This window comes from Phacochoerus africanus, chromosome 2, assembly GCF_016906955.1.
Source record: "Phacochoerus africanus isolate WHEZ1 chromosome 2, ROS_Pafr_v1, whole genome shotgun sequence".
Lineage (NCBI taxonomy): Eukaryota > Metazoa > Chordata > Mammalia > Artiodactyla > Suidae > Phacochoerus > Phacochoerus africanus.
Genome location: NC_062545.1, coordinates 256,931,072 through 256,947,216, shown reverse-complemented (window position 1 = coordinate 256,947,216; position 16,145 = coordinate 256,931,072). Strand labels below are relative to the sequence as shown.

The 16,145-nt window shown below is 51.3% G+C and overlaps 1 protein-coding gene across 3 annotated transcripts in view; it reads left to right on the top strand.

The window, feature by feature from the left end:
• Positions 1 to 16,145, top strand: part of AKNA (AT-hook transcription factor) — a 50,185-nt gene that overhangs the window by 15,529 nt on the left and 18,511 nt on the right. For all 3 annotated transcript variants that reach the window (XM_047768240.1, XM_047768239.1, XM_047768238.1), the window contains exons 5-13: positions 4,422 to 4,578; positions 5,304 to 5,458; positions 7,896 to 7,955; positions 10,771 to 10,898; positions 11,343 to 11,550; positions 12,809 to 12,963; positions 13,063 to 13,242; positions 14,707 to 14,953; positions 15,953 to 16,059. In XM_047768240.1, coding sequence (XP_047624196.1) covers positions 4,422 to 4,578; positions 5,304 to 5,458; positions 7,896 to 7,955; positions 10,771 to 10,898; positions 11,343 to 11,550; positions 12,809 to 12,963; positions 13,063 to 13,242; positions 14,707 to 14,953; positions 15,953 to 16,059 — 1,397 coding nt within the window. The remainder of the gene's footprint in view (positions 1 to 4,421; positions 4,579 to 5,303; positions 5,459 to 7,895; positions 7,956 to 10,770; positions 10,899 to 11,342; positions 11,551 to 12,808; positions 12,964 to 13,062; positions 13,243 to 14,706; positions 14,954 to 15,952; positions 16,060 to 16,145) is intronic.

Here is a 16,145-nt window from a genome sequence, read left to right as displayed (position 1 = left end):
ATTTGTGGAGCAGTAAAAAGTGCCAGGCCCCAGGCAGAGTGCCCTGCCAGAGCCACCTCATTTGATCCGCTTGCAAGAGGGAACAGGCTCAGCCAGGTAGAGCCATTTGCTCAACATCCCACGGCTGGAAAGGGATTACAAACGAGGGATTAAACCTATGTTTGCCTGATTCCAGCATGGGCACTGAGTGAGCCAGCCATGGCCTTGGCGATGGGTATGTGGCAGAGGCGTAGGGACAAGGGAGAATGATGATGTTATAATGATAATTAGCAGTGGTAACAAGGGATGTTACCTGACCCCTGTCCTGAGTAATTTACTGTTGGGGAAACTGAGGCACAGAGATTAATTTGCCCAAAAATCACTCAACGAACAGGGGGCCCACAGCCCTTTTTTTTTTTTAGGCTTGCCAGTTTATTTATTTATTTTTTTAGGTTAGCAGAGCCAGACTAGATGATCGTGGGTTTTGCCACTGGCGACACTGACCAGAGAATGTCATGGCCTGGCCTGGGGGCACCACTGGATACGGTCTGGCATGGGGGACAGGGAGCCAGGACTGGTCAGAGGTCACTGCCCAGTGACCAGCTTAGCTCCAGAGTGCATTCGTGGCCCTCTCGCCACCTCCCTTCATCTGCTGTCCCCCCACTCAGCTGCAGGGGGCTCTGGAGGGGCTGAGGAGGCCAGAAATTACCCTAGAAAAAATCGGGGGTGAGGGGTGGGGATGACATAAAACTGCCTTTCCTGGTTTTTTGGAGGTTTTTTTGGTTTGTTTTTTGTTTTTTTTAGGGCCACACCCACAGCACATGGAAGTTCCCAGGCTAGGGGTCTAATTGGAGCTGTAGCTGCTGGTCTCCACCACAGCCACAGCAACATGGGATCCAAGCTGTATCTGTGATAGACACCACAGCTCATGGCAACACCGGATCCTTAACCCACTGAGCGAGGCCAGGGATCGAACCTGCGTCCTCATGGTTCCTAGTCAAGGTTCATTACCACTGAGCCAAATGGGAACTCCAAAATCGCCTTTCCTAAAGTGTGTGTTCTGATGGTCACTTGTTGGTCCAGACGCCCCTGGCGGAGGTGGGGGTGGGTTGGAAAAGTGGGGGGCGGTGAGGGGGCGGGTGGAGGAGATTGGGGGTAGGGCGGAAGGAGGCTTGTGTGTTCAGAGGAGTCGGAGAAACATTTCCTATTCTCTCCACTCCCTCCACTGCCCGCCCCATTCATAAAGCCCATTAGCATGTTAAAGGCTGTGAGACACCCATCTGTGCGGAGAACAGTCAGTTATTTAACCCAATGTTTCCCGTACTCATTGGTCCATCCTTCACTGCTTAACCCCCCTGAGGAGCCAATCCAGCCTCAGGGATTGGCTGGTTTAAATGAGGTCCCTGTGGTGGGTTCCACCTGTGTCCAGAGGCAGGTCCAGGAAGGACGGACCTGAGCCGCTCAGCAATGGCCCACACTCACCCCCAGCTTCCTGCTTCCCGGGCTTCTGCACAGGCCTTTGGTTCCAGTGCAGAAACAGAGGTGCTGAGAGCTGCTTGTTCCTGTTGCTTCCCCAGGCCCCAAGTCCTATTGGGCATTTGGTAGGCAGGTCTGAGGCTGGGGGATGGGGGCGGGCAGGCAGGCTGGGGCTCCCCCAGATTTGGGTCACCTTGGGAGGACCGGGGCTGGTGGACAAGTCCCCACAGGCAGGTCTGAGCAGATGGCCAAGGGGATTATTAAAATCCAGCTTTGTTCTCATCAGAGGCTGGGCCTGAAAGAGGGGGAGGCAGCGGGGGCCAAGTCATGGCTGGGCCATTGTCCCTCCCTTTGGAGTAGGTTTTTCTGCCACAACCGAGACGTGAAGAGCAGCTTAAGCAGGGAGAGGCTGCCTGCCTGTGCGCCTAGGGGCTCACCCTGAACTGCCCACTCCTGACCTTACAGTAGCAGAGGACAGTACGATAAGCTGCCCGATGTCATGAGCACTGAGGGGGACACCGAAGTACCACAGGAGAGTAGTTTTTTTAGGGACCTGCCTCCATGATGGCCACATAATGACAGTGGTGATAATGGTGATGACGGTGATGCTGATGCTGCGGATGCTGATGCTGATGGTGAAGATGATGGTGGTGGTGATAATGGTGATAATGGAGATGGTGTTGATGCTGATGGTGAAGATGACGGTGGTGGTGATGCTGATGGTGGTGGTGATGATGGTGGTGGTGGTGATGATGGTGATGCTGATGGTGAAGATGACGGTGGTGGTGATGCTGATGGTGGTGGTGATGATGGTGGTGGTGGTGATGATGGTGATGCTGATGGTGAAGATGATAGTGGTGGTGGTGGTGATGATGGTGATGCTGATTTTGGTGGTGGTGGTGATGATGCTGCTGATGCTGATGGTGAAGATGATGGTGGTGGTGATGATGGTGATGCTGATGGTGAAGATGACAGTGGTGGTGATGATGGTGGTGGTGGTGATGATGGTGATGCTGATTTTGGTGGTGGTGATGCTGCTGCTGATGCTGATGGTGAAGATGATGCTGCTGATGCTGATGGTGAAGATGACGGTGGTAGTGATGCTGATGGTGAAGATGATGGTGGTGGTGGTGGTGATAATGGGGATGGTGGTGGTGCTGATTTTGGTGGTGGTGGTGGTGATGGTAATGATGACAGTATTCTCGATGATGGATGTGACCGTGGTGGCTGCTGCTTATTGAGCACTCACTTTGTGCACAGACAGGTTAGATCAGTTAGCTTCTCTAGGACTCAAAGGAGGGCAGTGGTAGAGCCTCAATGTGACCCCAGAGCTCACACGCTAAGCCAGGGACCAGGAAACTTTCTCTTTAGAGGGCCAGAGAGTGAATATTTTCAGCTTTGTGGGCCATACATTCTCCGTGGTAACAACTCATCTCTGCCTTTGTAGCATGAAGCAACCACAGACAATACATAAGCAAGTGAGCGTGGGAGTTCCTGTCATGGCTCAGTGGTTAACAACCTGACTAGTATCCACGAGGACAAGGGTTCGATCCCTGACCTCGCTCAGTGGGTTAAGGATCTGGGGTTGCCACGAGCTGTAGTGTAGGTTGCCCATGTGGCTCAGATCCTGGGTGGCTGTGGCGTAGGCCGGTGGCTACAGCTCTGATGCAACCCCTAGCCTGGGAACCTACATATGCCAAGGGTGAAGCCCTAGGAAGACAAAAGGAAAAAAAAAAAAAAGTGAGCATGGCTGTGTTCACTAAAACCTTGGCCACAAAAACAGCCCATAGTTGGCCAGACCATAGTTTAAACCACAGTATTGCCTGTGGGTCTTTAACTTCAGCTGGTCTTCCTGGGCCATCTGCCTGTCTCTACTTCTCTCCACACACTGGCCTGTTTACCATATGAAATCCATCCTCGCATGATGGAGCCCTGCTACAACCGAGAGGGAACTCCTTCACTTGTTGGTTTACGCAGGCGTTCAAACAGCCACTGATTGCTGTTATTATCAATATAACAATAATGATCGGAAATGTTGTTATTAATAACAGTAGCAGGGAGTTCTCTGGTGGCCTAACTGGTTGAGGCTCCTGTGTTCTCACTGCGTGCTCTGGTTGCTGCTGTGTGACATAGGTGTGATCCCTGGCCCAGGAATTCCCACATACTGCCTGTGTGGCAAAAAAGAAAAAAATAAAAAACAAGAGAGAGCCTGAAATACACGTTGCAACTCTCATTTAAAAAAAAAATAATGGTGTTCCGGTTGTGGCACAGTGGAAACGAATCTGACTAGGAACCATGAGGTTGAGGGTTCAATCTCTGGCCTTACTCAGTGGGTTAAGGATCCAGCGTTGCCGTGAACTGTGGTGTAGATCGCAGACACGGCTAGGATCTGGTGTTGCTGTGGCTCTGGTGTAGGCCGGCAGCCGTAGCTCCAATGGACCCCTAGCCTGGGAACCTCCATATGCTGCGGGTGCGGCTCTAAAAACAAAAATAAATAAACAAATAAATAACTATAGTAATTATTATATTATTGTAATATAATTACACTTGCTCTATGCTAAGTACTATATTATAATACTACTCTGATTGTATCATAAATTATTTTATCAAATATTATTATGGAAAACCACAGACTTTGGGGTGAGAACAGGGTTATAATCACAGCCCAGGGATTTTGCAGCTGGAGGTTTTGAGCGACGTAACTTGACCTCTCCCAGTCTCAGTTTCCTCTTCTGTAAAATGGGCCTGTGGCATTTCCCTCTCGGGGCTGCCAAGAGAATGAAAAGATATGTAAGCCCTTGGCCCGGTGTTTGGCCCCCACCCAAAGGTTCTACTTAAAGGTAATATTTATTATTTCAAGGCATGTTTGTTGCATGCCTGAGTGACGGCATGAATGAAAGTAAGGTCTTTTGAGTGAGTTTGCCCCAACCCTGACTTGGCTCTGCCATGCCTCCCCTCTCCAACAGGTCAACCTGTACTCAGACCCGCCCCAGCCCAGCTGCAACATCCACACGGGGACGGTGCCCCAGGCCACCAAGGTCTTGTCCTTCACCATCCCACAGCCCCGCTCTGTGGAGCGGTGGCCGGGCCCCGCCGAGGGCCTGCAGGCTTCTGAGGCTCCAGGTGAGTCTGGGAGCCGAGATATGGCTGGAGGGAGGGCCCCTCTGTCTGTGAGTCTGCTCTGGGGACACTTGGTTCACCCTGGGGTGGCGCTGGCTTCAGGCCCGGGGAGGGAGGGAGGCGAGGCCTCTCTCTGGGGCTTTGATTTGAAGAGGTCAAACGGACGTGTGGCAAATGTCGGCTTTGAGCCCGAGCAAGTTGGGTGAAGCCCTTGTTCTGCCACTTAGCAGCTGGGGGATCTTGGACCAGCTGTGTGCCAAAGAGCCTCGTCACTGCAGAGCCCACATGCGGGCCAGGCCCTGCTCCAAGCCTTTGCCCCAGGTGATCCCAGTGAATCACCACATCGACCTGGTGAGGTGCCCCCTGGTGTTACCCCACTGACAGTAATGGAGACCAGGGCTCGGAGAGGTCAGGACATGGGGAAGGTCACACTGCTGCAGGGGAGGACCCGCGTTTGAATCCGCGTCGTTCTGAGTTAGCGCCCACACTAGGGACTGGGGACCCAGAGGCCTGGCTTGGCTCTAGCTGTGCGATCGAGGGCAGATCCAGGCTTTGTTCTCGCCTGTAAATGGGAACAGTGGCCCCGGCCACGTCCTCAGGCCGATGTGAAGATGGGGAAAGTGTCTGCTGGCTGCGCTGTCTCTTTGGTGCTTTTGAGGTGCAGCATCCGTCTCTCAGCCCCAGGAAGGACCATTCAGGCCCTAACATTTAGTGGTTCTGTGTTCCAGGGTGGCCGTCAACTGGAGGAGACCTGAGCCCCTCCTCCCCCGCCAGCGTGGCGGCGCTAGGCCGGCTTCCAGAGAATTCGAGCATCGCCCCAGAGCCCCGCTCAGCAGAGTGGGCCCAGGACCTGGCTTCTCAGGCCGGCCGGTTCCTGGCCAAGGTGAGTGGGTCCCTGGCTTTGCCACAGGAGACAGAACTCACCTGGCCAACGCAGAGCCTCTGTCTGCAGAGGCTTACTGTTCCCTTCCCTGCTGGAATTAACTCAGAAGCAACAGCCCCACACCCCCACCCCCACCCCGATTTTAGAGTCACTGGGTTCCCCGTGCCAGGCTTCACTCCCTATTTGGCGTCATCTCTCATCAAACTCCAGTTGTGCTTGAAAGTATCTCTCGGTTCACTCCTGGGAGGGGACTTGCAGCTTTTCCAGGATTCTGGAAGGAAGGGGATTTAAACCTCCACTCTGCCTTTTCCTCTTTCGGATCCATCACCCACCTCCTTAGTCCTTTCATTACAGAAATCAATTCTCAGTCGCTGCTCAAGGGACCTTTATGTTTTCAGCTATGAACTGTTTGCAAGTCTATTTATAACTATACCTTGGCTTCATTCCAAAAGCGCTTTAAAGCAGCTTCCGAACCACATTCTGAAAACGGAAGTGAGGCCACGGGGGCAAAGGGGAAGTAAGGGTAGGAAAAAAATGAACTTAGTGAGATGTGAGTAAACAAACAATATCCCCATTGGACCCTGAACCTTTATCAGATCGATGTTTGGCTTTGAGCTTCCTAGCTGTCATTGCAAAAAGGGAAACGCAATAGTTACATCACCATGTCCGTACAACAAACTCAGAGAAACACCACCATTCCTTTTTCTTTTCTTTCCTTCCTTCCTCCTTTCCTTCCTTTCTTTTTTCTTTCCTCTTTCTTTCTTTCTTTCTTTCTTTCTTTCTTTCTTTCTTTCTTTCTTTCTTTCTTTCTTTCTTTCTTTCTTTCTTTCTCAGCTTTATTGAGTTACAATTCACATAACATGCAATCCAGTCATTTAAAGTTACTGCTCCAGTGGCTTCTACTCTACTCAGGGCTGCGCAACCATCGCCATAATCAAAGTTGGAACATTTTCCTCATCCACTAAGAAACTCCATGTCCATTAAGCAGACACTCCCCCTTCCCCGTCCCTATCCCCCAGCTCCTGGCAGCTGCTCATCTCCTTTTTGTCTGTTTGGATTTACCTATTTTGGATATTTCCGACAAATGGATTCATGTAGTAGCTGTCCTTTTATGTCTGGCTTCTTTCACTCAGCATGATGTTTTCAAGGCTCACCCAGGTTGTTGGAACTGTGCTCCTTTTTATCACCACCATTCGAGGTCCAGTAACTGGAGAGACGTTTACTGCACACGTGTGCATTTATAGAAATGGTCCCATAAGTGTGTACCTTGACTTTTTTTCATGCCCCCAAATGTATCACCCAATACTCCTCCCCAGAAGCAATTAATATTTTAGTGTCTTGCATCCTTCTAGAGATAGTTTATTACGTGTAAGCTACTGTATCTGCATTTTTTTCCTTTTTTGTTCTCTGTATTTTATACAGATGATAGCATACCCTACACACTGTCCTGAACCTTGATTTGACACTGAAAATTAGGTCTTGGTGGCAATTATATGTGAGAATGAACACATGTCTTCATCCCTCTTTTTTTAACATTTAGTCTCTGGTTCAAGACCCCTTAAGTAATTGGTTTATGTCATTACAGCTTATAAGTAGTATTTAAAAATTTTTTTATTATAGTTGATTTACGATGTTCTGTCAGTTTCTGCTGTATAGCAAAGTAACTCAGTTATACATATATACACACACATATATGTGTATGTGTGTGTATATATATATATTTTTTTCATATTATCTTCCATCATGTTCTATCACAAGTGATTGGATATAGTTCCCTGTGCTCTACAGCAGGCCCTCATTGTCTATTCATTCTAAATGTGATAGTTTGCATCTACTAACCCCAAACTCCCAGTCCGTCCCACCCCTCCCCCTCCCCCTTGGCAACCATAATTCTCTCTCCATGTCTGTGAGTCTGTTTCTGTTCTTTAGATAGGTTTGTCCGTGCCATATTTTAGATTCCACATATAAGTAATGTCATATAGTATTTGTCTTTTTTTGACTTACTTCGCTTAGTATGAGACTCTCTAGTTCCATCCATGTTGCTGCAAATGGCATTATTTTGTTCTTTTTTGTCATGCCTTCCTCTTCTTAATGGCTGCATACTATTCCATGGACAGCATTTAGATTGTTGCCTATTGCCCCACCACCACCATGCTGCAGTAAATCTCTTGCCTCATTGGTTTCCTGCACATGAACCAGTATGATTTGCTGTCGATAAACTCCTGGGGGTTCCACTTTGATTTTTTTCCCATGGCTGCCGGGGCGCAGGCCATGGTAGAGTCAATTTCTGGTGCCTGCCTGATCGTGCTTGTCAGAAAACCCACATCCCGAGGCAGGCCCAGCTCTCTGCACCAAAGCATGACCGTGGCTAAATGTGGGACTCAGCTTCCAGAGTCTGGATTAATGGAGTGTATTTCCCTCCCCTCCTGATGCCCAGGTGGAGGTCTTTGCAGAACTGATACAAGCAGGACGGCTGACCCCCGGAGACCAACGCAAGGTACTGCCCACTTCAGGAGCTGCCAGACAGCTGTTCTGTACCCTTAGCACAGTCTCGGAAGCCTCACTTGCTGCAGGACAGCCTGGACCGGACGATCCCAGACACAGTGACTCCTTTGAGAACAAACAGCCCCTGCTTAGCTTTCCATGATAATGATCGTTACGTCACAATAGTCACCGCTTATTAAGCAATGATGGTGGGGTGCCAGGCACTGCACACGTTCCTTCATTTTATCATCATAAAAACACAGCAGGGGGAGTTCCCGTCGTGGCGCAGTGGTTAACGAATCCGACTAGGAACCATGAGGTTGCGGGTTCGGTCCCTGCCCTTGCTCAGTGGGTTAACGATCCGGCGTTGCCATGAGCTGTGGTGTAGGTTGCAGATGCGGCTCGGATCCCGCGTTGCTGTGTCTCTGGCATAGGCCGGTGGCTACAGCTCCGATTCGACCCCTAGCCCGGGAATCTCCATATGCCGTGGGAGCGGCCCAAAGAAATAGCAAAAAAAGACAAAAAAACCCAAAACAAACAAACAAAAAAAAAACAGCAGGGCAATCACAGTCGTCACCCCCATTTAATTGGGATGAACTAAAGCTCAGAGAGGCAACTTGAAGGCCACACAGCCAGGAGGTGGCACAGCCCAGACTCAGGTCTGTCTAATTCCCAAGTCCAGGGTCAGAATCACTGCCCTGCACAGCCTCCCACCAATTATCGTGCCTGTCAGCAACCAGGAAAAAACTTTTTCTTTAAATTTGTCTTTATTAGAAAAATAATTGCTACAATTTGAAAAACAGGGGAAAAAGGGAGAGAGACCCCTAAGCTAACCATTATTGGCTTCTTTCTAGACTTTGGTATTTCTAGATAATGTAGTCACATATAGAGTTTAGATTTTTGCTGCTTTGGCCAGGGTTCCAGGAAGGGGCAGATGGAATTCTCAAAGCTGTGGGTGTAGGAGTTCCCGTTGTGACTCAGCAGTAACGAACTGACTAGTATCCATGAGGAGGTGGGTTCAATACCTGGCCTCGATCAGTAGGTTAAGGATCCGGGGTTGCTGTGAGCTGTGGGGTAGGTCACAGATGCAGCTCGGATCCCACATTGCTGTGGTGGCTGTGGCGTAGGCTGGCAGCTGCAGCTCTGATTCAACTCCTGGCCTGGGAACCTCCATATGCATCGGGTCCGGCCTTAAAAAAAAAAAAAAAAAGCAAGCTACGAGTGTAGGGATCAGTGAAGGGGCTGTTAACAGAGGGGTGTGCAGCATCAGGGGCTCAACAAGGGCCGGGATGCCCAGCAACTAGCACCTGCTGGAGCTGTTCCCTCCCAGATCTATCTGCTCCCACCATGTGGCCTCTAATAGATGCCTCCTGCTCATGCTCAGACAGATCCCAGGGGAAGCCAGCAGGTAGGGAGTCCAGCTGGTGCTGGAGGCACAGAGCAAGGTGGGGAGAGGAGCTGAGGGAGGGCTGGGAGGGGGCAAATGCAACACACTTGGTTTGATATTTTCACTATGTTATAACAGTGTGACTACTCACTGTATTATATAGATGTTACATAGTTCTCTAATTACGAAATGGGTGATATAGATTATATTATCTCATTGAGTAGACAGGTGTCAAGGACCTTGAAAATCAAAACCATTCTTTTTCTCTCCCTCTCTCCTAATTCTCCCATGTCCAGGGAGGTTGAGAGCCGTCGGAAGACCAAGCTTGACTGGGGACTGGACTCTAGGTTGTCCTTGGCTTCAGTCTGTCATCAGCATAGACTGAGTGGAATAGGGTGATAATAAGCTAGGGCTAATGCTTTTCATTTTAGCCTGTAGTTTCACGTTTACTGAAGGGGCCTAGCGGAATTGTTAGGACCCTGAGTTCTGGAGCTAGAGGGCCTGGGTTCAGATCCTGACTCTACAGTTTGCTCATTCACTGTGTGACCTTCACCAATTTAAGTCACCTCTCTGTGCCTCAGTTTCCTCCTCTTTAAATGAAGACGATAGGCGTTCCCATCATGGCTCAGTGGGTTAAGAACCTGACTAGTATCCATAAGGATGCTAGTTCAATCCCTGGCCTTGCTCAGTGGGTTAAGGATCCGGCGTTTCCATGAGCTGTGGTATAGGTCACAGACAGGGCTCAGATCCCGCATCACTGTGGCTGGGGTGTAGGCCGGCAGCTGCAGCTCCAATCCGACCCCTAGCCCAGGAACTTCCATATGCTGTACGTGCAGCCCTAAAAAGAAAAAAGAAAAAAAATGGAGAATATCAATAACCCTCTAATTAGGGTTATGTTGAAGACTAAGTGAATAATGCCCAGTGCTTTAGCACAGAGCCTCAGTGTTCAGTAAATGTTATCATTATCAATAATAAGATGGCGATGCTAATACCATCTGTCGTGATCATCTATGAGGATTTGAGAAAAGAATAACTAATGTTCCAAAATCCACAGTTTTGAGAATCCAGAATGAGGACCCATGGCCTGTCAAGTATCAGGTCCTCACGGGCACCTGTGAGAGCCCATCCAACACCATGCCAGCCATGGAACATCAGAGTCCTGGCAGGTCTGCCCAGGAAGGACTGGGACCCTTTGGGGCTGGTCCAAGGCTCTACGCTGTGTTTCCGCTGTGCCAATCTGATGGCAGAGAGCTCGGTCAGGGCAGGCGGTCTTCGGAGGGTTACCAACTTCAGCCTTCTAGGGCCTTGGGGGCCTAGAGGCCTCCGCAGACCCAGGGTGACCCCATGCCCGCCCCCTACGAGCTGTCCCGTCCACTGTGTCTGCAAGGATGAAGCCCATGGGGGCTGGGCACTCAGGTCTTCCTGGCCTGTCTGGTTTCAGGGCTTCCAGCGGCTAAAGGCTGCTCACGTGGCCCTGGAGGAGGAGTACCTGAAGGCCTGCAGGGAGCAGCACCTGGCTGAGCAGCTTGCCGGCTCCAAGGGGACACCCAGGAAATTTGATCCCGACAGGTACATACTGGGGAGGGAAGCCAGAGGACAGATGGGGCAGGCCCCGGGATCCCTCAGGAGGGGCACACTTTAACTTCATACCCTAGGGGAACAGGGGCACATCCTATCCTAATTAGCACCTTGTCCAGATGGCGGACACTTGAAGGCTGAGATGTGTGCCCTTTTGGACTCACTGCAGTGAGAAATGACCTTGGAGATGAGTTGAAGAAGCGGGAGACTGAGGATGGAGGGGAAGGGGTTTACGTGAGGTCCCACAGCCGGTTGGTGGCAGAGGGGGACTCAGGCGGAGGCCTCCTGATTCCTGGTGGAGTCCACTTTCATCCTGTTGATTTCATTCTCCACATCATTGAAATGAGGACGTCAGACGGGTCCTTCCTGAGCATCCGTGGGGCCTCTGCTCTGAAGCACAGCCTCCCAGACCTGCCTGCCGTTTCCTCGTTCCAGGGAGCTGGAGGCGGAGATATTCCAGCTGGGCATTCGCCTGGATGAGCTGAAGGACTACATGGACCAGAGGCAGCAGGAGCCTGAGCCAGGCGGGTCAGATGTGGCTCAAGACAGCCCCCCAGCCGTGCCCTCCCCCCACCAGCCAACGGACCTGCCCTCTCCTTTGGAACAAGCCCCCACACCAGCCCTCCAGACCCTCTGCCCCGAGGTACCTCTTTGCCCAACCATACTGGACTCTTCCTTCATTTATTATTTTTTCCGTTAATGGACTTCTTCACAATGTATTTGTGAAGTTTGTACCATACGACAAGATTCAAGACCCCTGGTGGGAATTCAGTGGAAAACAAAGAACTAGGTGGCCTCTGCCGGCATGAAGTTTTCTGTCTAGTTGAACGAGTTACAGTTACTTAACTATCACTTGGATCAGTGCTCTGAAGGAGAATTGTGGGATTCTATGAGAGTAGATAACAGGATAATAGATCTGAGTTTAGATCTGAGTTTAGAGAAACTTTCCTTGAGGAAGTTATGTCTAAATGAGATCTGAGGATGAGTAGGATTTATCAGCTACAGAAGAGAAAAAGCCATCTGGCAGGAAAAACAGCCTGTGCAAAGGCCCTGCGGTTAGAGTAGCGACAGTGAGGGGAGATGGTTGTCTAAGAGATAAGGCTGGAAAGGCAGACAGGGGCCCCCGATGTAGGGCTTGTGTGTCACATCAAGAGGACGTTCTTAAGCTCTGCTGGGTTTTTTTTTTTTAGCAGGGAACAATACAAGAAGATTTGCAGGTAGGTCAGAGGCGGGGAGGTGCCAGGGCAATGGACTTGAGAGAGGTGTAGAAGGTACATTTGATTGGACTTGGAGTGAATGTGGGAGCAAAGGAGCCAAGGATGACCTCCAGGCTTCTAGCGCATGGTCATGGGTGGTTTGGGGACTATTCACAGAAACGAGGACACTGGACAAGGGCAGTACACGGAAGGGGCTTTGGAGCCTTCTCTCCAGCCCACGTCACAGTCCCAAGAGAGACATTCCGTCATGTCAAGTGCATCACCTTGAGGGGCTCTCCTACTCCTACAGTGAAGTTGTTTTGAGAAGCCAGGTGTCCATATTGGAATGGGAATCATGGTCTGAATCTTGGCTTTGCCCCTCACTTCCTTGTGACTTTAGGCAAATCCTTTGAGCCTCAGTTACCCATCCATAAAATGGGTTGTAATAACCATATGTGCTGGTGGGATTGCTGTGAGGTCTGTACAGTGCCTGGCACATAGTAGGGGCTCAACCAACGGCAACCAGTATTGAAGGGGGCATGATCCCGTCCCTGCCTTTCGTACACACATAAAACGGTGATGGGTTAGTGCGTCTAACCTTTTTCCTCCTCTTCAGCCCCTGCATGAGCCCGGCATGAGGTAGGTCCTTAAAAGTGGTGCTTTGGTATCTGCCAAATCTCTGCCGCTCTTCCTTCCTGGCCTCAGCTCAACACCAGCAGCCTTGAGCCCCACCCATTGCACGTGAACTTGGATCTGAGCGCTACCAGCAATGAGGTAGAGGACAGGCCGCTGGGCCTCCCGGCCCCACTCAGACACAAGGAGCTGCAGGTGGAAGAGGACGTCCACGGCCTCCTAGAGCGGTAAGTACCCACCAGGAGCGAGGCCAGGGTGACGGCCTCGAGGCTGGATCCTGCTGGCCCTGCTGGACAGAGGTCACACTCCTCTGTGTTCTTCTGCAGGTACCTCAGTGTGAAGCCCCTCCCAGAAGCCGTGAGGATGGAGGAGGAGGAAGGGGAGGGGCAGGGCCACACCCTGCAAGTCGACGGGCAGGCTCCAGCTCCAGGAAGAGCGGCCACCAGGCTCCCCACCAGGCAGCTCCTGGCGATGCAGGCTGAGAGGGGTCACAGGCCCCCCCTCGAGTACGTCAGCCAGCCTCCCCCACTGGTCCCAGAGCAACTCAGACACCACAGGGGTGGGAATTGTCGCGGTGAGCTAGGCAGTGCTTTACAGTTCAGATATGCCCTCGATGGCAATTGAAATGACTCGGGGTGCTATGGGACGGGATTTCTGGCAGAACAGATGTGGTATTAAGTGATGTTACTCTCCTCAGTCTCACGCTTTCCGTGCACATCAGGGAGAATGTCTCAGGGCTATTAGGGCTATTTTGTCTTCAGTGCCTCTCTTGCTCTTCCTTTAAAAAGAGAGAAAGAGGAGTTCCCGTTGTGGCACAGCGGAAACGAATCCGACTAGGAACCATGAGATTGAGGGTTCGATGCCTGGCCTCACTCAGTGAGTTAAGGATCTGGTGTTGCCGTGAGCTGTGGTGTAGGTCACAAACACGGCTCGATCTGGTGTTGCTGTGGCTGTGGCTGTGGCTGGCAGCTGCAGCTCCTATTCGACCCCTAGCCTGGGAACCTCCATATGCCGCAGGTGCGGTCCTAAAAAGACAAAAGAAAAAAAAAAGAGAGAGAGAGAGAGAGATGGGTGTTCCCTGATGGCCTAGTGGTGAAGGATTTGGCATTGTCACTGCTATGGCTCAGATTTGATCCCTGGCCTGGGAACTGCCACATGTTTTGGGAGAGAAAACAAGCAGACCTCAGGCCCAGAGCTAAAGCAGGCACCAATCAGATTATAATAATATTGTTTACATTAATAGATAACCATAATTTTGATTATAATAATATTGTTTATATTATAATAATATTGTTTTCATGTTTCTTGTATTTATTTCCAAAGAGTTTCTATTCGTAGCACGAAATACTGGCTTTCTATTTATAATAGTGACATAAAGTCTTTTTGAGTAGGTTTGAGGTTGATGGGAATGGCTAGAATAGGAAGGTGGAAAGCAAATTCTAGAAGCCCAGGAAAGAATGCTATAGTGCATTTTAGCACTGTTTTCCCTGTGGTGTGTTGGTGGGTTTTGGTGGTATTCCCATTTTATAGTTGAGAAAATTGAGCTTCATGGAGTTCCCCTTTTTGGTTCAGTGGTAATGAACCCAGTTAGTATCCATCAGGATTCAGGTTTGATCCCTGGCCTTGCTCAGTGAATTAAGAATACAGCATTGCCACAAGAAATGGTTTAGGTTGTGGATGTGGCTTGGATCAGTGTTGCTGTAGCTGTGGTGTAGGCTGGCTCCCCTTCCACCTCTAGCCTGGGAACTTCCATCTGTCTCAGGTGCAGCTCTAAAAGAAAAAAAGAAAAGTGAGGTTCAGAGAGGGGAGGTGGTTTGCCCAAGATCACACAGCACAAAGGTGGCAAAACCAGGGTGGACATGCAGGGGTGCCAGACTCAGAGTTTGTCCCCTGGCCTGTGTGGCTCTTGGGACCTGGCTGCCCAGCCCAAGCCAGGGCTCAAGGTCGGCACGCCTCTCCTTCCCTGCCAGGGAGACCGGGGAGCAGATGACGTCAATGAAGCCAGCAGACTCCCAAGCATCCATGGCCAGAGAGGGGCACCTGCGGGGCCTGGGCAAAGCCGGGGTGGCTCCTCCAGGCCCAAGAAGACCCCCCCACCCTCAGGGCACCAAGTCCGCAGCGTCCCACCAGAGCAGTTTGACCAGCCTAGAGGGAAGTGGCATCTCTGAACGCCTTCCACAGAAGTCTCTGTGCCAAGCTGGCAGGCCCGCCCTGGAGGTGAGTGTCCATGTGGGGCGGGGCTCAGAGCCTCCAGACCATTCTCTGCATCTCCTGGAGCTTTCTGCCTCAGGCCTTTGCTCAGAATGCCTGCTGTTTCTGCCTCAGCCAGTCATCAACCTGCCCAGCATTCAGGGTTATGTCCAGTGCCATCCCGGTCCCTCTGCTAGGAGCCCCGGTTTCTCTTCTGAGAGCTTGTAGCCCATTGCCCGTATCTTTCTGAGCCTGCTTCGTGCCGCTGGGGGTGGGGAGAGGGTCCTTGACTTCATGCCTTTTAATGCCATGAGAAGAGCAACTTTTAAACCATTGCAGGAGTCACAAGTTACTGTGGAAATGTGACTTGTGCAATGGATCCTCCCATAGAGTGACACATGTGTATGCACGTGCCCGAGCGTGCACGTGTGCACCCCCCCCCCCCAAACACACCCCACAATAGTCCCGATTGAACCCACGGTAAGGAATCTGCACTTGACCATGAACTTACCAGGGTCAGCCACCTGTGTCACTCTGTGGGTGATCTTTGTGCCTGGCATTAGACGCAGAGCTCTAATGCGAGGTGTGCATGTTTGATTAACTTTAGTTTCCCAATTCATTGGGCCTGGGCATGTCTGCTGCCAGGTAGGACCACGGCGTTCCTGGCCCAGGCCTGGACATGAGAATGCCATTCTCGCCGTGGGACTGCTTTCTCCTCCTCTTTCTATTCCTCGGCTCGGGAAATCTGCGACGGTATCTCTCCCACGGGCCCTGGCTCCCACTCCTCAGGGCAGCGGCATTTGCTCAGGGGCCTCTTGGTGTGCGGAGTTCCTGCTGTTGGCCCGGTGCTCGTTCTGGGTCCCGAGCGCCTGCGGACCCTCACACCCTGGGCCAGGCTGTTGGGAGCCAGGCCAGCCTCCCTGCCTGTGAGCCTCTGGAATGTGAGGCCCAGGCCAGGACTCGGAAGGATTTCCCAGTGTGCCTCAGGCACATTCCTCTGACTTAAAGGGACACTGCCTCTTTCAGGAGCCCTGGATGGCATCCCCCGAGACAGACAGTGGCTTTGTGGGCTCAGAAACCAGCAGAGTGTCGCCCCTCGCTCAGACCCCAGAGCACCGGCTCACCCAGATCAGGTATCCTGGGGACCCCACCATTGTCCCATCAGTGTCGCATACCTGGGATAGCCTGGGAGTCAAAGTGTCTGTGAGCCCAGGACAGG